A 25,207-nucleotide genomic window follows, 5' to 3' on the forward strand; every position below is an offset into this window, starting at 1 on the left:
CTGAAGCTGAAATAATTATACTCATGACATTATCATCTCACAATAAGCAAATTATGAATTAAAATAGCATTGCTTTGGATCTTTAATTACGCCTCATTATTCCAATCATGGTTTTGTTGACAATTTATTTCGGCTGTTGAGTTTAGCTAGTTTTCCTGTCCAGGGGTTGTAGTCCCAGTAAGGTTGTTCTGTGAAACTATTGTGGACCAATTCCATTTAATGCGCCTCGTATTATGAATTGATAATGCTTTGATTTGGATGAATGGAATAATAACTGACTAGTTTGGTGCTGGAGTACAATACAATACAATCTCCATTATACACAAAGCAGTGACTCAGCTCGGGTAATGAGCTGAACGGATGCAATGTCATAAACAGACCAGGACGACACCTCTCTGGCCCCTTGGAGGAGTCACTCATTGTGGGCAGAACGTCATAGAATTGCATTATAGATTGTAGCTCGATTAACAGGAAAGAATGCAGATAGGGATGATGATGACGATGACGATGATGATGATGATGATGATGATGATGATGATGATAGTAGTGGTAGTGGTGGTGGGGATGATGATGATGATGATGGTGGTAGTGGTGGTGATGATGATGATGATGATGATGATGATGGTGATGATGATGATGATGGTGGTGGTGATGATGATGATGATGATGATGGTGATGATGGTGATGATGATGATGATGGTGGTAGTGGTGGTGATGATGGTGATGATGATGATGATGATGGTGATGATGATGATGGTGATGATGATGATGGTGATGATGATGATGATGATGATGATGATGATGATGATGATGATGATGATGATGATGATGATGATAGTAGTGGTAGTGGTGGTGGGGATGATGATGATGATGATGGTGGTAGTGGTGGTGATGATGATGATGATGATGATGATTGTAACTGAGGGGTACAATTCCCTGACTGTATTGTTAGATATGATACTTACTACCACTACCTCTTGTACTTTAGACTCTGGCCACCCAGTACTAGGCATAAATAATTATGGTAAACACTCCCACGTAGATGAAACGATCCAACACAAATGTACCAAGTCGAAAGTCTGCGTTTAATAATAATTAATACATAGCAAAAGGTATGTAGAGCAATCACTTAATTACATTTATGATTTGAAATAGGATGCACTTTTATGGCAAATGAGTATTCGTTGGTATATCAATAGAGAACGTCCAATCTCTGGTGGCGCAGGCGGTAAATATACAACCTGGAATATTTAAGGAATAATAGCAATGATACTTTAATGATTATAGAACTGGATACACTAGGGGGGAATTCCGGTCGCTTGTAAGACAACTGGAGAAGGGGGGGGGGGTAGAGTCTGGCTGTATCCGTCTGGCCGAGGGTATCCTGGGAGAACCCACGGTTGTGCGGCTCGGTGCCTCAGCGATCCTCGATCCACAGATGAAAGCAGTTGGACTCTCTGTGGGCCGGCTTCCTTCGGTCCACGATGGAGAGACGTGAAGCGACCTCGTCGTGTAGAGCGTCTCCTCACCTGTCGTCCTCTCCGGGGGGGGGTTTCCAACACACGGCAGTGTTGGTCTTTATCCATAGAATAATCACTGTATACAAAGCATAATCCGTGCCTGGGAAGGCGGGCTGTCGTCGGTAGAATAATCCGGTATGCAGGTCCACTCGCTCGTCGGCTCTGGGGCTCCTCGGGTGCAGCCTCACATGGGGTCGGCCACCCTGGATAAGCAGCCAGTTCTCTGCCCGAAACGATGGGGTACTGACTACGATAGTATTCTCACCGCACGAAGCACTACATATGAATAGACTATTATTAGCTTAATAGACTACGTCCAACTCGACGATATAGTGCCAAATATGACTATTCAAATATTAATATACACGATGTCTCAATACCGATGGTAGGCCGAACTTGGCCTTACTCCCACACGTGGCGTCGCGGGGAGGCTTTACGTCTGTCACTCTATTGGAGGGTAAGAAACTGGACTAAAAAAGGAAGTCCTACTTTAGTAGCGCAGTATATATACGCACTATGAACAAATAGTACCGTTAGTGGTGCGGTAGCCAGATTCCTACGCGGAACTAGGACTTGTTCGTACATGTTGAGCGGTACGTTTGAACTGGGTCTGGGGGGTATGGCAGCCTGGCACCAAGGTCTCGACCAATAGTAGAATGGAGACTATTATGGGATGTTCAGTAGGCTAGAATGGATATTCAATGCATATTGTACAAGGAATATACAAGGGATATCAGGGAATATTAGAGAATATACAAATACAATTAAATATATATATATAAATAAATATATATATTCGGTTTAATCTGGCCCTTCACAACAGCCACCCCCTGATTGGTCCCAGACCTAATCAGTTAAGCAGAGACAGATTAATCGCGTTGTCTATTTACACATAAGGGTTTGCTGTAGGGGTCAGTCAACTTCACAAAGTCATAGGGTTATAGGGTCATGGTCATCATCGATTGTGTCTGGGAGTCGGGGCAGTTCTATGAGCCTCGCCACGGGACGGGTGTACGTGCGACCCTGGACAAGCACTTCAGCTGCTCGGACCTTGCCGTCGGCACCGGTGATCACTTTGCTTACGCGGCCGGCCGGCCACATAGCTCTGGGCAGTGATTGATCAATAATCATGACGACCGTTCCTTCTGTCAAATTGTCTCTCTCCTTTACCCACTTCTGGCGGGTCTGTAGAGACGGTAGGTAGTGCAGTAGGAATGTCCTTTGTTGTGCACTCTCTATGGTAGTGCAATCATCTATGTTGGGGTCTGCGGAGATAACAGTGCTCAATCCACAGAACACAGGCTTCTTATTCTCAGCCTCCTCCTGACTGGCTTCCCTCGGGATAGGCGTGGGCCACTCTCCTTCCGGGAGCTTTAGGAATGCTGGGCCGTCACTGTAGACATTGCGACGGGTGAGGTCATCTAGGGGCATTCCCCGGGTGATGACGTCAGCTGGGTTCTGTTTTGTATCAACGTAGCGCCACTCTGTTTCTCCGGTTAACTCTTCGGTTAAGTCTTGAATCTCGGTGACTCTGACTCCCACGAAGACTTTGTACTTGCATGAGTCCGATTTGATCCAGGCGAGTACTGTCGTGGAATCTGACCACAGGATTGTTCTAGACACCGGTATGGTGAGCTCACGTTGGATGAGCGTGGCTAGGTGCGCTCCGGCTAGGGCTGCGCAGAGCTCTAGGCGTGGGATAGATTGTTGCTTGCGTGGGGCTATTCTCGAGCGGGCGAGGACAAATGCTGTGTAGATCTCTCCCCCCTCTTCTTGGGCCCGCAAGTAGGCTACTGATCCGTATGCGACCTCTGAGGCGTCACTGAAGACGTGTAAGTCCATTTTACATGTCTCTGGCCTCACCGTGGGTGGGAAGTAGCTTCGGCGCATATTAACGCCTGGGAGTGAGTGGAGCTCCATCTCCCACTCTCTCCAGGTGGATGCAAGGTGTGTGGGAATGGGGTCGTCCCAGCCCTGGTCCTTGTCCCACAATGCTCGTACAATCATTTTTGCCCTGGTGGTGTACGGTAGAATACATCCTAGCGGGTCATATTGTCGGGCGAGTGTTGTGTACACACTCCGTCTGGTGGTCGGCGCCGCCGCCGGCCTTCCCTGCTCCGTAGTCAGGGGCTTGTGTCTGTAGTGAAGCGAATCTGTTTTGAATCGCCACACCAATCCCAGGGTCATCTCCTGGGCTTCTCCCGGGATTGTAGCCATCCAGGTCTCGCTGCTGGCTGCCTTGTCCTCGGAGGAGAGGCTGCGCAGTACTTGCGGATCGCTGCTGGCCCACTGCCTGAGATCAAAGCCGCCTTTGATCAATGAGGCGCAGAGTTTAATCAGGAGAGCCTCGGCTTCTTCCTGGGTTGAAAGGCTTTGTAGACAGTTGTCTACGTAGAAGCTGTTCTTTACGCTGTGTCGGACCTCTTCGTCCGCTGCTGGGTCCTCTGCTACATGTTTCTGTAGTGCAAATGTAGCACAGCAGGGGCTGCACGTCGTTCCGAAGGGGAGGACTTCCCATTGGTAGATGGCTGGGTGCTCATCTCCTGGCTTCTCTCTCCATAGGAACCGTAACAGGGGCTTGTCCTCCTCTACTAATCTCACCTGCAGGAACATTCCTTTAATGTCCCCGCTGATGGCCACCTTTTCCTGGCGGAAGCGGAGTAGAACGCCGAGTAGGGAGGGGCCGAGTGTGGGACCGGGCAGTAACTCTTTATTCAGATTTTGGGATCCGATCTGGTAACTGCAGTTAAATACTATGCGGTCTTTACCGTTGTGATGGACCTTGTGGTGAGGCACGTACCACGATTCAGTGGTCTGGTCAGCCTCTTTAATGTCCATCTTTGTGACGTGTCCCGCTGTGATGAGCTTCTCAATCTCAGCGCGGTATACACTCTCTTGGGCGGGGTTCTTGGCTAAGCGCCGCTCCGTGTTCAGCAGGTACCGTTCTGTGGTGTCTGTCTTGGCGTGGAAAGTAGGCATTCCTTCTCGCCGCAGGAGTGGCGTGGCGTATCTCAACACGCCGTTGACCGGGACTCTCTTGGTCCCTGTCTCGAGGAGGTGAATGGCGTAAATGTCATCTTTAGAGCGAATGTCTTTCTTTCCGTTCTTAAAGGGCATTTGTTCCAAGGTCCATAACCGCTCTACGTGTTGCAGGAGTGCGGTTTCTCCCTCTGTGACTCGGGAGTGGAGACATCTAGTGGCTGTACTTCGGTTGAGAGATTTGGCGAGCGGGCCTTGGAGAGTCCATCCCAAACGGGTCTCGACTGCTGCAGGACAGCCTCGGGGTCCGGTATGAACCCGGTCTATCGGGACAATGAGGTCTGCATGGTCGGAGCCTATCAACAGGGTCGGCATAGCATTGTCTATGAGCGGGATCGGTAACTTGCGCAGATGTGCATATTTCTCCATCAGCTTGGCGACGGGGTATGTGTACCGCGACAGTCCTATTTCTTGGCTGGTGAAAGCGTCTGTAATCTGGTACCGTCGCTCAGGCTGGCCGCTTGCTGCGATAGAGAATGAGACATTCTCGCCCTTTATCGTCTTGAAATCTCGTCTTATTGTCCGAATTGTCATTTGGGTTTCGCTTCCCCGCAGCCCTAGCTGGGCCGCAGCGGAGGCGAGCAGAAGGGTCTTCTCTGACCCGTCATCGAGGACGGCGTAAGTGTCCAGGACTTTATTCTGGTAGCTTAGTGTCACACGCACTACTTTTAGGAGTACTCGGGCTCCACTGCTGCTGGCGGGATCGATGTACATGACGCTCGCTTTGCTGCTGGATGGTGCGGGTGAAGGGCGCCGTCTGTTACTGTCGTGAAGTATGTCCAGATGGGCTCCATCGCACTTGGTGCACCTTTTCTTTAAGCGGCATTCGGCTGCCATGTGTGAGCGCGCACAGCGAAAACAGCGCTTGTTGGACTTTATCCATTGACTTGCTTCCTCCGCGTTCAGCTTGGGGAAGGAGTCACATTGCGCTAGCCAGTGTTCTTTCTCACAGTAGGGGCACACTATCTTCCACTTCTCCGTCCTGGAGGGGGTACTGTGGCTCCTGCTGCTCGGTACTGACTCCGATTGGTGCATCACAGTCACCGATCTTCTTCCATCATTTAGTCGTCTGGTTCCTTCTCTGGAGCCAGGGGTGCTCCGTCCGAATGTATCTAGCCGTAGGCTGCTGACTTCTCTCGCCAGGAAGTCTGCTAGATCGAGGAGGTTCGGTTCGGGGCCATTCGGGTCTCGGTGGTCTCTCTGCCGCCTAAAACGCTCCTGTCGAGCGCGCGGCAGCTTCTCCAAGATCCTTTCCACATTTGAGTTGGCGTAAAGTTCATGCCTCCCCTTCTCTCTCTGCGCTCCCAACATCCCTACCAGGGACTGCACTCTGATGGACAGGTCGTCCAGTGCTCGATTGTCTATTGCTGGGGGTAAGCGGTCGATGTGTCGGATCTCCTGGATCACGTAATCCCATATGCGCCCATACCTCTGGTCCAATGCTACCAGCGCTGCTGTGTATGGGGTGGTGGAAGTCGCGTAGGCGAGCGCTATATTATGTGCGCGGGGTACCTTTAAGTGCTTCAGTAGGATGGCGTATTTATGGCGTTCATCCAATACATCCACCAACATGGTCTCCAGACACATGCGGAGTTCTGTATACTGGGCCCGGTTCTCTTGGGTGAAGTCGGGTACCATAGGCGGGCCAATGTATGACGCTGACTGTGGATACATCGGCGAGCGTTGGGGGAGAGGCCTCCTAGGCGAGTCTCCTCCCGCTCCTTGGTATGGGCTGGTACCGGCAGTGTACCATGGCCCGCTTGTCCAGGTGCTGTTCCTCGGTGCGGGTCGTGCGTCATGCTCACCCGGGTATAGAGTCGGGGGTCTGTAGCGCAGCTCCGCGGGAGTATAGCCTGGGCTGTACCGGACCTCCTGGTCCGGTAGAGTACTGTGCTGTCGTCGGGCGTGGTTCTCCTCCTCTTCCTCTTCGTCTTCAGTTAGGTCATCCAGTGCTTGTAGTCTCTGGTTTAGCCTCTCCACAGGATATGCTGCTCCTTCCCGGTTGCTAGGTCTCGCTTGGACCGGTGGGGGGAGGTGGTCTGTGGGGGGTATAGACCTCGTCTGTTGGTCAAGTTCAGGGTTGTTTACTCGGCTAGGGGATGCCGCCCTGGAGGTGTGTCTAGACGAGTTCCTGGAGCCTCTGGCGGAGGGAGAGGGTGTTGTCCGTCTGATCAGCTGTTCTATTAGTTGCGCTTGCTGTCTGTCGCGCTCTGCGTCCCGTAGAGCACCAGCAGCTGCTCGCTGGCTGTCTGCTCGGTCTCGGGCCACATTCTCTTCCATCTGAATGCGTCTTATTTCTAGACGTATATGCTCTTCTTCGCTCCGCTGCTGGATCTGCAGTCGGTCGCGTTCAGCAGCGGCGTTCAGGCTGATGAGGAAGGCCTGCTGTAGGGTCCTCTCTGCCTCGCTGGGAGAAGGCGGTTGTATAGGGGAGCCTTCCCTCGGGGTACTCCTTGCGGAGCCTTGGAGCTCTATCTCCACGGTGCTCTCCCCGTCTTCTTCCGTGCCGAGTTCTCTCTCGGTAGCGTTGTATTCCTCCCGGGACTCATCGGGGACTACTTCTTCAGTACTGGCGGGGTGTGAAGTCATGTCTGGTTCCCACTGGTCCCCACCGTGAACTTGGTCAGTTACATTAGAACCCGTAGGGGCCTCTATGGTCGGGGTAGTCTGGGCGTTGGGGTTAGACATACTTTTACTTTCTAGTTTTACCGCGTTTACTGTTAGTAGAAGACTAGGTTGTTGACTGACAGCGTAAGCCTCTAAGTACTGAGGGAGCCGTCGTTCGCGCTGCGGGCGTTGGTTAGGAGGATCGTTTCGTGGAGTGTTCATCATAGGCCATTTCAATATTAATAACACTATATTAATATTACACTAATTACCCTCCGGCTCGAAGGACCAATTGTAACTGAGGGGTACAATTCCCTGACTGTATTGTTAGATATGATACTTACTACCACTACCTCTTGTACTTTAGACTCTGGCCACCCAGTACTAGGCATAAATAATTATGGTAAACACTCCCACGTAGATGAAACGATCCAACACAAATGTACCAAGTCGAAAGTCTGCGTTTAATAATAATTAATACATAGCAAAAGGTATGTAGAGCAATCACTTAATTACATTTATGATTTGAAATAGGATGCACTTTTATGGCAAATGAGTATTCGTTGGTATATCAATAGAGAACGTCCAATCTCTGGTGGCGCAGGCGGTAAATATACAACCTGGAATATTTAAGGAATAATAGCAATGATACTTTAATGATTATAGAACTGGATACACTAGGGGGGAATTCCGGTCGCTTGTAAGACAACTGGAGAAGGGGGGGGGGGGGGTAGAGTCTGGCTGTATCCGTCTGGCCGAGGGTATCCTGGGAGAACCCACGGTTGTGCGGCTCGGTGCCTCAGCGATCCTCGATCCACAGATGAAAGCAGTTGGACTCTCTGTGGGCCGGCTTCCTTCGGTCCACGATGGAGAGACGTGAAGCGACCTCGTCGTGTAGAGCGTCTCCTCACCTGTCGTCCTCTCCGGGGGGGGGTTTCCAACACACGGCAGTGTTGGTCTTTATCCATAGAATAATCACTGTATACAAAGCATAATCCGTGCCTGGGAAGGCGGGCTGTCGTCGGTAGAATAATCCGGTATGCAGGTCCACTCGCTCGTCGGCTCTGGGGCTCCTCGGGTGCAGCCTCACATGGGGTCGGTCACCCTGGATAAGCAGCCAGTTCTCTGCCCGAAACGATGGGGTACTGACTACGATAGTATTCTCACCGCACGAAGCACTACATATGAATAGACTATTATTAGCTTAATAGACTACGTCCAACTCGACGATATAGTGCCAAATATGACTATTCAAATATTAATATACACGATGTCTCAATACCGATGGTAGGCCGAACTTGGCCTTACTCCCACACGTGGCGTCGCGGGGAGGCTTTACGTCTGTCACTCTATTGGAGGGTAAGAAACTGGACTAAAAAAGGAAGTCCTACTTTAGTAGCGCAGTATATATACGCACTATGAACAAATAGTACCGTTAGTGGTGCGGTAGCCAGATTCCTACGCGGAACTAGGACTTGTTCGTACATGTTGAGCGGTACGTTTGAACTGGGTCTGGGGGGTATGGCAGCCTGGCACCAAGGTCTCGACCAATAGTAGAATGGAGACTATTATGGGATGTTCAGTAGGCTAGAATGGATATTCAATGCATATTGTACAAGGAATATACAAGGGATATCAGGGAATATTAGAGAATATACAAATACAATTAAATATATAAATATAAATAAATATATATATTCGGTTTAATCTGGCCCTTCACAACAATGATGATGGTGATGATGATGATGATGATGATGATGATGATGGTGATGATGATGATGATGATGATGATGATGATGATGGTGGTGATGATGATGATGATGATGATGATGATGATGGTGATGATGGTGATGATGATGATGATGATGGTGATGATGGTGGTGATGATGATTATAATGGTGGTAGTGGTGGTGATGATGGTGATGATGATGATGATGATGGTGATGATGATGATGGTGATGATGGTGATGATGATGATGATGATGATGATGATGATGATGATGATGATGGTGATGATGATGGTGATGATGATGGTGATGATGATGATGATGGTGATGATGGTGATGATGATGATGGTGATGATGATGGTGATGATGGTAGTGATGATGATTATGATGATGATGGTGATGATGGTGATGATGATGATTATGATGATGATGGTGATGATGATGATGATGATGATGGTGATGATGGTGATGATGATGATGATGGTGATGATGGTGATGATGGTGATGATGATGATGGTGATGATGGTGGTGATGATGCTTGTAATGTACATGTTAGTTCACACAGTTGTTGAGATGAAAACCAGCGTACTGATTGAAATTTTGATTGCAGAATGGGTTGTCAGGTAGACTATTGTGATGATTAACTGTAGCATGTCTGCTCAGTGCTTGATGCGCCGCCAGCCTCATTACAATAGTTGGGTCTGTTCCAAGCGTTGTAGTACAACTCAGAAAGCCAGTTTCAGAAAGCTTTAAAGCCCCAATCCGCAATCTAAACATAAACAAATAGGTAACCGCACCACTTAAAGAAAATTAAACATGTTTTCTTTCTTTTGTAATTATATATTTGTAAGTTTCAACCTCATTCCGAGCAATGCAGAAATGTAGCATACTAGAAATTTTAAATGTTCTGCATGGTTTGTCCAAGTCTATTTCTAACATTGGGATTTTAGGAGTTTAGTTAGTTTATCCTATGATTAACCCTTTCACTAGCACACTACCAAATGTTAACCTTTCACTTTCACTGTGGTAGTGAAAGGGTTAACCTTCTGTAGTGTGTTAGTGAAAGGGTTAACCCTTTGTCGTGTGGCAGTGAAAGGGTTAACCTTCTATCGTGTGGCAGTGAAAGGGTTAACCTTTTTGTATTGTGGTAGTGAAAGGGTTAAGAGGGTGGGGCACGAGATATTTGAGTCCTGAGAAGACATTCCAAAAAACGTGCATCTGAAAGGGTTAACTGTTATCCTACAAGATACTCGGTACATAGTTCAACAGAGCTGCTGGTACGTGAACCCAACAGGAGGGTTATGTTGGACTGACTACCCTGCTACTGAAGGACCCTTGTTCAATACAGTGAAACACAGTGGCAAGAGGATGTAGCCTGTGTTGGTTCACTTACTTTCTCCGTAAAGGCTACCACTGTAAGATTTCTGACTGTACATCATTCTAGTAGAAGTAGATGATATGTACTGTATGTACACTGTACATTTTCTGCTAGTGTATGTATGCTTTTATAAATGTACATACATTCAGAAAAACGTGAGATGCTTGTTTTTCTCAGTTGAGGAGCTGGGAAAAACAAGCATCTCACGTTTTTCTGAATGTTTTTATGTACATTTTCTGCTAGAGTACAGTACGTATGTATATACATAGACTGTATGTTTTCTGTGCATCATTTTGTAGCAGGCTAGCTACAAACTGCACAGAGCTCCAGAACAGATGTCCAGGCTCAGTATGAGTATGATCATCATCACGCTTCGTCACACTTCACAGTCGCCTGTATGCACAATAGTGCTTATACGACTTTGAACTTGATACATGGTAATTGTGGAGAGTAATAAAAAGATTTGCAATTACAATGTTTTACGCCTAATACCGGGAATTAATTAACTGGGAAATTGCCTACATGTAAAAAAAAAAAATAGCCAGGCTACCGTGTGTCATAAGAATTAATTAGGTAATTGTTCTGGTTATAAATCGTGAATTACGACGAACCTTGCACGGCTCTGAATGGAAAAAAAGATCTCATAGTCTCTCTATAGTATTGGGTCAAAAACGCAGATGCCTGTGTATAATCCACACACTCGTCTAATCCCACTCTCTCACCTTCCCAGCTGTTGCCGTATCTGCAGTCTAATCTGACGGGATTCAAGAAGCTGGAGATCCTGAACTTCAGGGAAGGGAGCGTAGTGGTCAACAGCAAGATCAAGTTCTCCAGGTCTGTGCCGTACAACATCACGCAGGCCGTCCATGGTGTCCTGGAGGACTTCTGCTCCGCTGCAGCCCAGCGTCTGCACATAGAGATCGACAGCCGCTCTCTGGACGTGGAGCCAGGTAACCAGTCCAGGATGTGCCTAAACCCATCCATACCCACTGTTTTTTGTTTGTAAAATATAGTTGACGTGATTTTTTTTAAGCTGATATAAATCATTATAATGAATTCATGTATATCTTAGTATTATAGCTGTATACACTGTAGTACTATGTGGTATAGTACCTTATATATATATATATATATACTGTATACATATGTAACGGATGGTGTCGTGAAGCGCAGTCAAGAAGGGCTGGGGTGAGTAGCGGTGCTATGGGTTAAACTCACTCTCACATCCTCAAAAGACGCATAGACCCAGTACTTAGAAGTGGATTCACCTCTTGGTATAGCGGTCTGTGTTGCTGCCTGCGGTGTGGGAGACCAGGGTTCGACTCCCACTCGGGGCATCGAAGTGCCTTGGGTGGAGTGGAGTGAGTTTGAGAGGGTGAGTGTAACAGATGGTATCGTGAAGCGCAGTCAAGAAGGGCTGGGGTGAGTAGCGGTGCTATGGGTTAAACTCACTCTCACATCCTCAAAGACAGATAGACACGTTGCGAAGTAGTGAATTCACCTCTTGGTATAGCGGTCTGTGTTGCTGCCCGCGGCGTGGGAGACCGGGGTTCGACTCCCACTCGGGGCATCGAAGTTTGAGGTGACGTTGTCACAACCGTTACACATAGTGTACAGTACACAGTATAGTACTGAGCAGTGTGTTGCTTTTGAGGAAATAGAAGAAAATAATATCATTCAGCCACTGCTGAGTCTCCGCTCGTATGTTACGGTTCAGTATGAAGGTCAAAAAAGAGAGTTGGCTATAAAGGACCTACAGTCCTACAGTATATGAGCTAGGAAAGAGTAAAAACAAATTCATTTCCCTGTAGTGCATCTAAAGTTTAGTCTATCTGGGAACGTTGCCGGGAGCTACACTTTGAATGTCAACACAGACGAGGATCTCATTCAAATCTAAGGCACCTCAGTATCAGGTGAGAAGTAAAGCTTTAAAAAAAAAGATGAATGAAAACCATTAAGGGGAAGCTGTGATGTAGGCTCTTCTTCTTTCTTTAAAAACGGAGCTATTCCAATTACCAAGCATATCTTACCTACATTGGATTAATGTGACTAACTTTAATATATTGAAAGTGTGCTCTGTGCTGCTATATTATCTAGGAAAATACAAATATCAGATCGGAATCAATATCAAACGACTCAGGTCGGGATCGGGTGCCAGAAAAAACTGAGTATAGGTACTAAATGAAACACATATATTTCCTCTCTCTTCGCAGCCGATCAGGCAGACCCTTGCAAGTTCTTGGCCTGCAACGCGTTCTCTCGCTGTGTGGTGAACCGTTGGGGGAAGGAGGCAGAGTGTTTGTGTGACCCTGGCTACATGTCGATGGACGGCTCGCCTTGTCAGAGTCTCTGTGTCCTTCAGCCCGACTACTGCTCTGAGGGGAGAGAGTGTGTGGTCGTCCCGGGCCATGGAGCCACATGCAGGTACCCCAGTACTCACAGGTGTTCAGTGTGCTGTTTAACCCTTTCACTACCACATTAACAAAGGGTTAACCCTTTCACTGCAACACGACAAAAGGGTAACACAAGGGTTAACGCTTTCACTGCCACACTACAGACGGTTAACCGTCTGTAGTGTGGTAGTGAAAGGTTAACCTTCGGTAGTGTGGTAGTGAAAGGGTTAAACAAACCTTTTTACTTCACTGAAGGAAGCCAATTCCATATCCTTTTCTTTGTTATATTCACTAATATACTATATTGTTGGCTTGGCATTTTGAATGCTACAGTATTTTAACCACAGCCATCACCTACAAACATTGCAACAAACACATAATAGTATGCATGATATGTACACACAAGCATACACACAGATCCAAATGCACGCACACACAATGATGGAATGTATAGTTGTCTAAAGATTGAAATGCACACTTTCATGTCAGTACAAGTTAGTTCCTGACTCCAACAGTATTTACAGTGTCTGGAAATCTTAAAAGCATGTAATTCCATGGGCATTTGCAATTGACAAAATGTTGGTACAAACTACACCCACTGGTAGAATTACAAAATGGTGGAACATGGCGAAATTCAACCTTCTGCACTAAAGGCGCGTTTGGAACCTTAGACCACTGGGGTCATTTACTGTACGTCAGATCTAATGTTTCCTTTTAACCTCTGTAGAGGTTATTTAGGTAATACAGTAACTTTAATGGGGATTGCTGCATTGATAAGGTGGCCATGCTAGTAGACCCCCTCTTCTCTATGAATTAATGAATGAATGAAAACTTTATTTAACAGATTGCAGAATGGGTACAATACAGTACGGCTCAATACATACAATTGTTAAGGGGATGCAGACCTGAGAAAGACGTTTGTCTTGTTTCCATCAGGGTCCCCCATTTTCAATTCATATAGACATTTATGACATACACAACATACATGACATTTATGGCATAGGGACATATAGGTATTTAGTACTGATACATTTGTGACACAAACGGTATTCAAATATACAGTACTGTTACCCCTAGATCCTGACAGAGTATATACATATGATGGGGAGGGGACTGTACACTAGGAGGGGGTGGGTGTGTGGCAGAGAAATATACATACGGCGGGGAGGGAATATATACATGCGGTGGGGAGGAGACTGTCTATTAGGAGGTGGTGGGGGTTTTGGGCATTTACGGTGGCCAGTTTCGAATTGCAGCCTCCCGTAGGTGCTCTTTAAGAGCGGTTTTGAATGTGGGTAGTGATTCACATTCCTTTACAGCTTTGGGTAGGGCGTTCCACATTGTTGTGGCATAATTGCGAAACGTGTTTAGTCCCTTGTTTGAGCCGAATCTGGGTTTTACATGATTTGTTGAGCTTCCTCTGGTGTAGTGGTTGTGGTATTCACTGACCTTTGGGAAGTATTTTGACATGTACATGGGTACCCTGGTCGTATAGTGTATCTTGTAGACCAGGCCCATTGCAAGTTGCTGTACTCTGTCGTCTACTCTAAGCCATCCTAGGCTGTCAAAGTGGGCAGGGGTGAGGTGGGTTCTGGGGTTCAGGTCAAGTAGTAGTCTGACCAGTTTGTTTTGTGATGTTTGTAATTTTGTTTTAAGCGCCTTTGAGGTGCTTTGGTACCATGAGGTGCACGCATAGTCGTAGTACCCTTGAATGAGTGCTCCTGCCAGAGTCTTCAGGGTATTCTTGTTTACCAGAGAGGAGATCCGGTACAAGAATCTAGTTCGTTGGTTGACTTTTTTTATTACATTGGATGCCATTTTGTCACAGGAAAGATTTGCCTCTAGGATGGAACCCAGGTAGGTAATTTCGTCTTTCCTTGTGACAATATTGTCACCCACTGTAACTGAGAAGCCGTCGGTCTTGCTGAGTTTGTTATTTGAACCGAAGAGAATGGACTCTGTTTTGCCCATGTGTAATGATAGTTTGTTATCAGCGAGCCATATGCAGATTTTGCCTAGTTCTGTGCTGAGGGTTTTTTCAACCTGCAACGTGTTCTTGTCAGAGACCAGCAGGGCTGAGTCGTCCGCAAACAGGAACAGGTTGCAGTCACAGGCTGACGACATGTCATTTGCATAAATTAGGAAGAGTAGCGGTCCTAGTATGCTTCCTTGTGGAACACCACAGCTCACTGTGAGGGGGGGGGATACCTTGACCTTGAACACTTTATGTTGCGATAGGCCCCATGATAATCATGTACAGACTGTGTGTGGACAATAGGCTGTGACTTTGGCAGAAGCAGGCCTTTTTACACCGGTGTACAAAGTGCAATGAGGTATTATAATCACTTGTGTGTGTCTGTCTGTCTGTCTGTCGGTCCGTAACGCAATAACTTGCATATTTCTTAAACCGATGTGGCTCAAACTTCCTGGATAGGTTGACAGTCAATCAAGGACCTGCATTATATATATGTGAGTGTGACTCATGTTGAGGTCCTGGGGTGAGCCGGGGGAGGGGGGGGGGGGGGGGAGAGAACGAGCGAGTGTCCATGTTAGGATGATCACTGTACAGTTGTATCAGTTGTTGTCTTGTCATGTGGTGTTGAGTTACTGTCTTGGGAAGTCCTCTTATGTATTGTTGTTGTTGTATTGTGATATGTTTTGTTTCATGTTGGAAAAAAGAAAAGAAAAATATTTGATCAAAAAAAAATATATATATATATATATTATATATAAATCAAATTGGCTTAAGATTCATGCATATATTGAGGTCAAATTTTAGCTATTGGTGATATATAGTACTGAGGACCAAGATGGCATTTGAAACTTAGGGACGCTTAGTGTGAATACAAATGAGGTTGAGGCGAGGTCTACTCAGACTACACAATATTACCATGAGTCTTCTCACTCTACTTGCTGTTCTCCTAGATTTTCACAACTGGAGTGGGTGTACAGGTCGATGTGTGCTGTAGCATGGTGTTGCATCTCTGTGAATGCTGTAGTTTACTGTAGTTTATTGGTATGTCTGTATTGAGTTTGTGTGTTCAGGTAGCGCTCTTTATCCGTCACGGTGACGCGTTGTCAGTTTTTAATGTAACCTTTAGAGCTGCTAGCCAATGCTTAGAGCTGCTAGCCAATGCTTAGAGCTGCTAGCCAATGCTTAACTCAGTTGAAATAAGGCTTCCGCCTGGGGGAGGGAAATCATCAAAAGGTTGCGTTTGTCTGTCTGTCTGTACATGACTCTGTCCACAACTAATCTTGCAAACTACAGGGTGATTTGGATGAGACGTTGCTCATAGGGTCGCAGAAGGCCAAGGACCTGGATTCTGGAATCTTTTTCAGATTGGTCAGCGACAAGTATTTTATTTGAATACATTTCCATCATTGTCCATTGAAAAACATATTCAGTATGAAGTTACACCTTTTTAATGCAAGAGGGCGCTACTACACAGGTTCACTGGTAATCAGCTCTCTGGTACCTGTTTACAACATGCTATAGTGAACCTATTGCCGTTGATATACCTATATGCATTAAAAACATTTATCAATTCATTGTCCGTTGAAATAAGCTTTGCCCCGTTTCATATCTCATGAACCATCTGTCGTAGAGACTTAAAATATCCCAAATAGTTTTAGATGTTTATTCAACCTAATAGTGTAATCCTGTGTAATAGTGTAGTCGTTTGCGATAGTGTAATAGTGTGTAATAGTGTCAGTGTGCTAGTGTAATAGGAATGAGGGGAGATCTGCTTTCATTGGTCTGTTTCCACCGCCCCCTACACTTAAGCCCTGCCTAACATGTAGGCTACTAGAAAATGGGTGTCTGCCACCTGATGGAGATTTGCACTCTACTGAGTGCACCTTTTCAGTTTTATATAAGCTAGCTGATTAATTGAAAATGGGGGACCCTGGTGGAAACAAGACGAAAGTCTTTCTCTGGTCTGCATCCCCTTAACAATTGTGTGTATTGAGCTGTACTGTATTGTACCCATTCTGCAATCTGTTAATAAAGTTTTCAATCAATCAATCAAAGCTACCAGCTTTCTCATGCTGTTTCCCTGCCAGATAAATCGAATTCCAAACCCAATTAGATGTTTACACCTCAGTCCCTGATAGACAAAGAGCATACCTTTGATTCTAGATGTCTTTATTAGCCTCACCATGTTTTATTAGCCTTGTCATGTCTTTTTCACTCTTCCATACACATGACTCATCTCTTTGCCACTGGCTTTGGTAGTTTCTGTAAAGGAATCCCAAATCTCTGACTCTTATCCCCACACACAATCAAATCCATTTTGGGTAACATTTTATTGTACGTGGGCACAAATAATGCTTAAGTATCTAGGATGAGGAACTGAAATAGGAACAATTATTTGTAATTTAATTAAGTTAAGAAAAAAAAGAAGTGAATTAATGGGATGCGCCAACATTTTGGGAAATTAGCTTACCGTCTTCTCCAGAGGGAGACAAGAAGATAGATACCAGTTTCCTCTCTGTGCGTTCAGTAGAAAGCTATCTGGCTGCATGTTAGCCTAGCTTTTTCAGATTATATATTAGATTAGATTTAGATTATTGGATTAGATTATATATTGTAACTATTTATTGTAGGGCAAATATAACTGAGAGGGCATACATACCCTCATCTTGCACCTTGTTGCCCATTATGCACATGTCCAGAGTTAATTATATTGATTTGTTATATTGTTTACACTGCTTTTTACTAACTGTACCTCCCCTCCCCCATGCTGCTACGATGCCTAAATTTTCCCAAGGGGATCAATAAATGAATATCTTATCACAATGAATGGAAGCGGACATGACCGGTTAGCCTAGGCATTGTCCAACTAACACCTCTCCCGAAGGCTAACTGGTCATGTCCGGTTCCATTCATTGTGCTAAGCTAGGCTAACATGCAGCCAGATAGCTTTCTACTGAACGCACAGAGAGGAAACTGGTATCCATCTTATTGTCTCTCTTTGGAGAAGACGATAAGCTAATTTCCCAAAATGTTGGCGTGTTCCTTTAAGAGTGAAATGGATTGTTCTTCACTGAATGTGTAAATTGGGAACCAAAGTACAAGCCCTTCTGGAAGGATTTCCCTGCACAGACACGTCAGGTCTGAGTAACTTGAGTTAATCAACTGTTAACATTCAGTACTTAATCATCATTATAAGTAAAGTGTTACCCAGTCGTGTGTACTTTCACATTTGCCCATTTACTGACCTTGAAAGGCAGATACTCCTACATGTAACAATAACCCATCATCTACACTCATTGCACACACATCCACATGCACACTCACTTTTAAACAAACACTCACTTTACAAACACTACATTATATTTATCTATTATTAAAGAGATTTGCACAGGGGCGTCATTTTGGTATGGCAAGGTATGGCACTCGCCATACCTTGGCAAATAAAAAATAAAAATAAATAGATTTTTTTTTTATTACAAATTTGTATGTTGATTTAGAATTCGAATGTCAACATTATGAACGAGGCTTCGAACTATTCGGTACAGCCCTAGCATGTTTTGATATAGTCAATTATCGCACTTTTACTAGGTGACTTTTACTGTGACTAACTGAAATATGCCAAAAAAAAGGGAAAATGGACATACAGACGTTTTTTAATCAGAGGGCAGCAGAGACAAGTGATACAGGGACACGGGTAAGGACTTACAATGGCTTAGTGATTATAACAGTGCAGTTCAGAATTCAGTAACCCATACTTTTTGTGAATGTGTTTTTGATACTATATTCTGTTGAACACACACCTCAAAACCGTACCTAAGGAAAATTGGCTCAATTGCAAGAAAAATAATAGACCGTTATATTACATTCTGCATAATTTGTATGGAAAATAGTGGTGGACACATTTCTATATTAAAAATGCTTGTGTAGTCCTGTGTCATACCTAAATGTCATACAAGTGAATTGTATAGAAACCCCCTTCACCACCCCCCACCCTCCCTCCTCGCCATACCTTGGCTTTTACTGAAATGACGCCACTGGATATTTGCACTACATTCATACCTCATTTGCACCTTACTTCAAAGTTGTGTACCTCATTTTCTGCATTGTACCTCACTGTTTATGTTTACTCATTTTTACTGTATATTCCTCTGTTGTTACTTTTTACTTACTTTTTTTTACTGTATGAAACACTCAGGGGCTCATACAGAACCAAGCATTTCACAGTAACATAAAGTACTTAAGTAAGTCATTTTATTGTGATGTGATAATAAAGAAACTTGAACTTGAAACTTGTTATAATAATATTAAGTGTTGAAGTAAAGGTGAAGATGTCAGTTCTCTCGCTTTTAAAAGGTGTCATTTATACAAGTAGCTTTTCTGCTTGTCTGGGGATTGTGGGGTTTTGCCATGTCAGTCACCAACTCCCAGGCCAGGATTTGCTACCTCACATTAACACAGACTGTTATGTCTAATTCCAGCTCACAAACCTTCAGGGAACAGATGCTGTGAACAAAAACAAAAGTGAACAATGTCCACCAAACAAAACCCTAGAGGTTATTATTGTATCCCATGCAATCTGATTGTATTTGCGTATTTTGAAATGTTGAGTGTCAAAGTTAAAGAGCAATAACAGCATGCAATTCCCAGACAAATCCATACCAATGAACGTGCAGCACAAAGGCCAGAGATTTTCTTTATAAAACTATTGATTTGTAAATATCTCTCCAACTGAGATATATTGAACTAGACTACAGACCTTTACACATGGGCTTTCCAGAACCATTGTTCCTGTTCATATGTGATTCCCATGACTCCACGTGCGCTTACATGATTTCACACATGGACATTTTCAATGGCATCGCGTTGAATGATCTCACATTATTATCTTTGTAGCTCACATGACAGTATTTTGATCGCAAGTGCACGGTCATTTGTGGAGGCGATTAAGACACATGTATTATTCACGTGGCTTCTCTGTAACCATTTACACATTGAGCAGCTAAATAGATTTTTAAAGATGTCGTTAATAGGATGAGAAAATTAGAAAGAAAATGGATCTTCTCTGGGTAACATGTGGCTCAAGATGATTTTCTGCTCCTGTGACTGAACCCACCCTGGTCTTTCCTGCAGTAATAATGCACATTGTGCCATTTCACCTCCTCATTTCCCTCTTGGGGTAATAGTGTGTAAAGTGGTAAATTGCATTTATATAGCTCTTCTATCCAAAGCGCTTTACAATTCATGCCTCACATTCACCAATTTACTCAAACCAATGGCGGAGGCAACCATGCAAGGTGTCAACCTGCTCATCTGGAGCAGTTAGGGGTTAAGTGTCTTGCTCAAGGACACTTCGACATACTGTCGAGAGGAGCCGGAAACTCACCGGGGAACCTTCCGATTACCAGACGACCGCTCTGCTTCCTGAGCCACTGTCGCCCCCATATAGTGCCGTTTGGTTTCCCCATCTCCTTTTTGTACTTTTCTGGTGCTGGTTGCTGGTCTCACTTGATGTCCCACCTTTTCCCTTTTTTTCCCCGTTTTGTCTTAGATATAAAGACAACTATCTCCTGCCAGCCTTGACGAGTTAGAAGAATAGATGGTTGAATGGCTCCAGTGAAAACTACACAAGGTAAGGATTCTTCACAACAGACAAGTTGACGAGAGAGAGATGATTGAATGGCTCCAGTGAATACTACACACGGTAAGGATTCTTTGCAACAGACAAGGTGATGAGAGAGAGAGACCAGTGAAATACTACCCAAGGTAAGGATTTTTAACAACAGTTGTCGTTTCTTTCCACACAATGCAGAGCGAGATACAGAACGTGACTGACTGAGTCCACCAAATCAATAGCAGAAAAATGATAAATCCAAAACAAATAAGTACATGGAAGCTGATCCCCAAGAAATAGCATCGTATTATCTTTATTTCTCGTTTTATTCAGAGACATTGGTAGGCTTGCCAGCTTACGCTTCCAGCTCAAATTGGCTTAGTCCTGTGTGTACAGTATGTGTGTGTGCATTAGAGAAACGCATCCGTGTGCACGTTGGTCTCAGCTACATGCGACAGATTTTCTCAAGAGGAGATGAGTCACACAATTTAGAGATCATTTTTAAGCATGTGGTGTGTGGGTTCTCAAGTTTTTTTCTCCTCTGTACTGGACAACCCACATGGAGTGAATACACTGGAACCCTGACACTTCATTGCAATTGACCTTTCAAATAGGTCAAAGGTCATGTGGGGGTATAACCTTCTGTAGCATCAACTTGGGTTAATATAAGTCCAACAAATACTTAACCGTTCTTCCTCTTATTATATTCAATACACCCAAATGTGACAACTTATGTATGCATAATTGTGGAGAACAGCACAGTCTTTGGATTCTCATCTATTCTCAAAGTGAAAGCGTCTCGGTCAGACTTTATTTGAGAAAGAGAAATTCCCAGATTTAATTAAATAGTTTCTAGTCGTCAGCTAAACATTTATCAAGAATTGATACACGCTCAGAATGTTCTCTTTTCCCCCCTCTAGATATAATTAAACAAAGGACTTATCAAGGCGATGGAGAGTTCATCTTCAAGGACGATGTTGTGACAAGACGGCGAGAGTCCTGGCTGGCTGACTGGAAATGCCCCACCACACAATGACCCATGCCCTCTTCAAAGCCCGAGTTTCCTATAGAGAGGGGGGGGGGGGGGGGGTCTCCTCTCTCTGGGGAAAGAGACATTTAGGCAAACTACTGACAGCTATTCCCAATTGTCAAGAAAACAGACGGGGAACAAGGTGTGCACAACTTGGAATCAAACCATGGACTGCTTTTCTACACGTGCACTGATTTCCCCCCCCCCTGTATTTGTTATTGTAGTGATCCAAACACCAGTGAACAGTTAATCCCTCGTTGATCTGCTTCTTCTATTCGATTGTTTGATGAACATCACTCGTCTGAGTCATTGTGTATTTAACGGGGTAACGACGACGCGTGATACACACCGTCAGACGCGTCTGCGTCAATGAGCACCGACCTCGACTGACGTGCGTCGACGTGATGCACCTGTGCTTCTACGTGTTGCTTTGAATCACATGAGGAAGGAAGTCAATGAAAACGGAGAGCGTCCACCGTGTGAAACATGGAATGGATTTTATTTCATCTGTTAGAGATCATTAGAAAAAGTGACAGTGACAAAAAGCGAGGATCTGAGGAATGATTGTAAAGGCATGTGGAGACACAAGAGCATTATTATGATCGACGCCAGACATTTTGTTTGTACATTACAGGGGTTGTTTCCAGGTAGTACGTACACTCTGGTGTTCCAAGTCATAAATAAATACTTAGGGCTTAACGAGAGACATGCCTCAGTAATGCGAGAGGGGAGGGAGGGGGGCATGAATATTAGATAGATCTCATGCGCGCAGAAGACAACCCACGTCGCTTTTTTTCCCGCTTGTGCAGAGCAGAGCGTCAAAGGGAATGAAAAAGCTTAGACACAAACTCAAAGACTAACAGCCTTACTGGAAGAGTAGTTCTATTCTCAGGAGAGATTGTCTCTATATAATGCATATTATGTACATGGCAAAAGGATGTTTTTTTTTTTTTTTTTTTGTGCTTAGTTATTGCTTTTTCTTCACATTAGACAACAATCCCATTATGCCCAAACCATTGAAGTAGAAAGATTACTTTTTAAAAATAAATGTGTATATTCCAGTTGGAAAATTACTCTTTGTCACACACACACACACACACACACACACACACACACACACACACACACACACACACACACACACACACACACACACACAGTTGTATATAAAATATTCTGTGTTGTATTCACGTTTCAGGAGCAGGATGATGATTACCAGTGTATTATATAAGGTTGACTGCCTTTATTTGAACAGCTTATGAATCACTCCTTCCGAGCTCTGCTCTCATTTGGTCCAACATTATGACAATGAAAATGAGTATCTTTGAATTGCACGAGTTACAACTGGAAGTCTGCATTTCCCCCCTGTTCTTACAACAATGCTTAACAGAATACAGCGAGGAAAATTAAGAAAAATTATGGAACACAATTAGCATAACAAAACCAAAAGTGTTTTTTTTTGTAAATAATTGTTGGGTCAAGTGAAAGGTATTTTTGGAACTTACTATTAGCATTACACATTAAATCACACGTATGTGAAGAATATGACACAAACAAACGGGAATGAAAAAATAAGAGGAACAAATCAACTACCTCAAATTACATTCAGTTTGAAAGACATGGGTAAAAAAAAAATGTTACAGTATTATCAAATATTGTACTTAATTCCGTGTGCAGTTACAAGAGAATAACCTTGAGAAAACCTGAAACTCATGCAATACTGCCTCCCGTGAGAGAACAGCCAGACCCATTCACTCCTTGTGCAAGTATTGCCCTGTAAAATCTACATGAAGACAATGTAAACACTAAACAGCAGGTTTAAGTTTGAGTAAAATTATCCAATTAGCCGTTAAGACAGAAGAGACGGAAAAAAAACAACAATGACAATTCAGTGTAATCAGGAATGTATAATTAATTATGAATGACTATGAATTAATACACTTAAACACATTTCAATTTTTTTTGGGGAGGCAGCTCTGAAAACAGTCCTACTTCCAGCAATTAAACCCTGTTAAAGTAGTTATAAGGCCTCAAAAGTTAGAATCGCAGAAATATTATAGAACACATTTGCTTGAAAAATAATAATAATCACAACTAGATGGAATTATTCACCGTCAATGCTCTGCATAGGGTTCACTGCAAGGTCTCCCTGCCCTACACCACCCCCCCCCGTAAGAGGAAGTATGGACTGAAAGTGAACAAGAAGACAAAAAGAAAAAAGACAATTAACCAAAAGACAGTTCACTGAAGTGCCTGCAGTCAGAACACAGTGCAGTATGCATGAATGCCAGCTGTGTTTAGGTAGCTGGTGCATCCGTCCCTTTGTCATACCGAGAAGCCCGTCGGTGTTCATCAGGATTACTTTAACTGACTCTGCAGCATGGCTGTGGCGTAGGTGGGGCGCGCCTGGCGGCTCACGATGGCGCTGCGGAGGTACTGGATGCCGCCACAGCGCTCCCAGATCTCCTCAAACTGCCGCGGCAGGATCTCCGCGCCCCTCTTCCTGGTCAGGCCCGTCTCCTCCAGGCTCAGCTCGCACATCTCCATGTCGTCTTTCCCTGTCAACACAGCAGGGACAGCTCGTTATTAAGGCTGAGACTTTTATACTATACTAAAATACTAGGTCTTGTTTTAGTTAAAACATCCCCATTTCATGTAAATTCAGTTGAATTGCAACTCTGCACTGTGCATTCAATATGCAGTGCACTCCTCCATCACATCCAGAGACCACCGGCTATAAAATGAGAACGATCACCGTGGTAGTTTTGAATGGGGAAATCTGTAACACTAAAGATGGCGGCAACAACAAAGAATTGCTGCAAAATAAACATAAATTTGTTGTAAAAATAATAATAAATAAATAATATATATTTTTTTTAATACCAATACAAATATTGATATTTATCGATAATTTGGTCCCAATTTATCGATTCTTCCAAATGGCATATCGTCTCAGCCTTACTCGTTATGCATAAACGGGTGGATAAAACAAAAAACAAGGTTTATTTTCTGTGTCAGAAGAGTTCCGGGACGACCCGTTGAGAGCGCCCCGCGTCACTGACCTGCCACCAGCATGATAGGTTGCTTATCGGGGTGTAGCTCCATCTGCCTGGCGATCCACGGCCCGTCGAAGTGGGCGTACCACCAGCCCTTCTTCTTGTTCTGGGGGTCTTTGTACTGGTCCCCCGGTCTGATGAAGGGGATGCGGAAGTAGCGCTGCTGCCTGTTCATGGCCACTTCATGCTGCCTGGCCGGGATGGGCGGGGCTGGGTTCTGTAGGGCTGTTGGGTGGGACAGAGACATTATTACGCAGCTCCAGCCAGTAGCCACCCAGGAGTCGGTGAGTCTCGCTGCTAGAGCTGGGGGAGAGGGGAGAGGGTCAGTAGAGATCATAAAAGGCGCTAATCAAAGGGGAGCAAATCAGACAAGCATGGCAGATGTTTGTTATGGAGCTTATGAATCACTCCTTTGTAACAAGTAGGAGAAAACTACATTGTCTGCATATCTATACTACGTAGGGTTTAAAACGAGGAAACTGACGGCGTGTCGGGGAGGTTCTCCATTTGATCAGGGAGAGAGACAGGAGTGCAGCTCTGCAGTGTAATAAGCAAGACGGAATGAACCAACTCCACCATGAGAGCCTCACTTTGTTCCAACCCCACCATGAGAGCCTCACTTTGTTCCAACCCCACCATGAGAGCCTCACTTTGTTCCAACCCCACCATGAGAGCCTCACTTTGTTCCAACCCCACCATGAGAGCCTCACTTTGTGCCAACCCCACCATGAGAGCCTCACTTTGTTCCAACCCCACCATGAGAGCCTCACTTTGTTCCAACCCCACCATGAGAGCCTCACTTTGTTCCAACCCCACCATGAGAGCCTCACTTTGTGCCAACCCCACCATGAGAGCCTCACTTTGTTCCAAC

General features: G+C 44.8%; 2 protein-coding genes across 3 annotated transcripts in view; one reads left to right on the forward strand and one right to left on the reverse strand.

Annotated features, from left to right (window-relative positions):
* Positions 1–21,728, forward strand: part of LOC311228341 (interphotoreceptor matrix proteoglycan 1-like) — a gene marked incomplete at its 5' end in the record, with an annotated part of 46,865 nt that extends 25,137 nt beyond the window's left edge. Inside the window, 4 exons of the mRNA XM_084314250.1 lie at positions 11,002–11,221; positions 12,485–12,695; positions 20,188–20,268; positions 21,171–21,728. Of these exons, the coding sequence (XP_084170376.1) occupies positions 11,002–11,221; positions 12,485–12,695; positions 20,188–20,227 (471 nt within the window). The 3' untranslated portion in view covers positions 20,228–20,268; positions 21,171–21,728. The remainder of the gene's footprint in view (positions 1–11,001; positions 11,222–12,484; positions 12,696–20,187; positions 20,269–21,170) is intronic.
* Positions 21,729–21,760: 32 nt separating this feature from the next.
* The window catches only part of LOC311229139 (unconventional myosin-VI-like), a 167,791-nt gene continuing 164,344 nt past the window's right edge, over positions 21,761–25,207 (reverse strand). For both annotated transcript variants that reach the window (XM_084315167.1, XM_084315166.1), the window contains 2 exons: positions 24,343–24,561; positions 21,761–23,838 (listed from right to left, as the gene is read on the reverse strand). In XM_084315167.1, the coding sequence (XP_084171293.1) occupies positions 23,639–23,838; positions 24,343–24,561 (419 nt within the window). In that variant the 3' untranslated portion in view covers positions 21,761–23,638. The remainder of the gene's footprint in view (positions 23,839–24,342; positions 24,562–25,207) is intronic.

Source organism: Notolepis coatsorum, assembly GCF_963971535.1.
Source record: "Notolepis coatsorum genome assembly, chromosome: 5".
NCBI classification, from domain to species: domain Eukaryota; kingdom Metazoa; phylum Chordata; class Actinopteri; order Aulopiformes; family Paralepididae; genus Notolepis; species Notolepis coatsorum.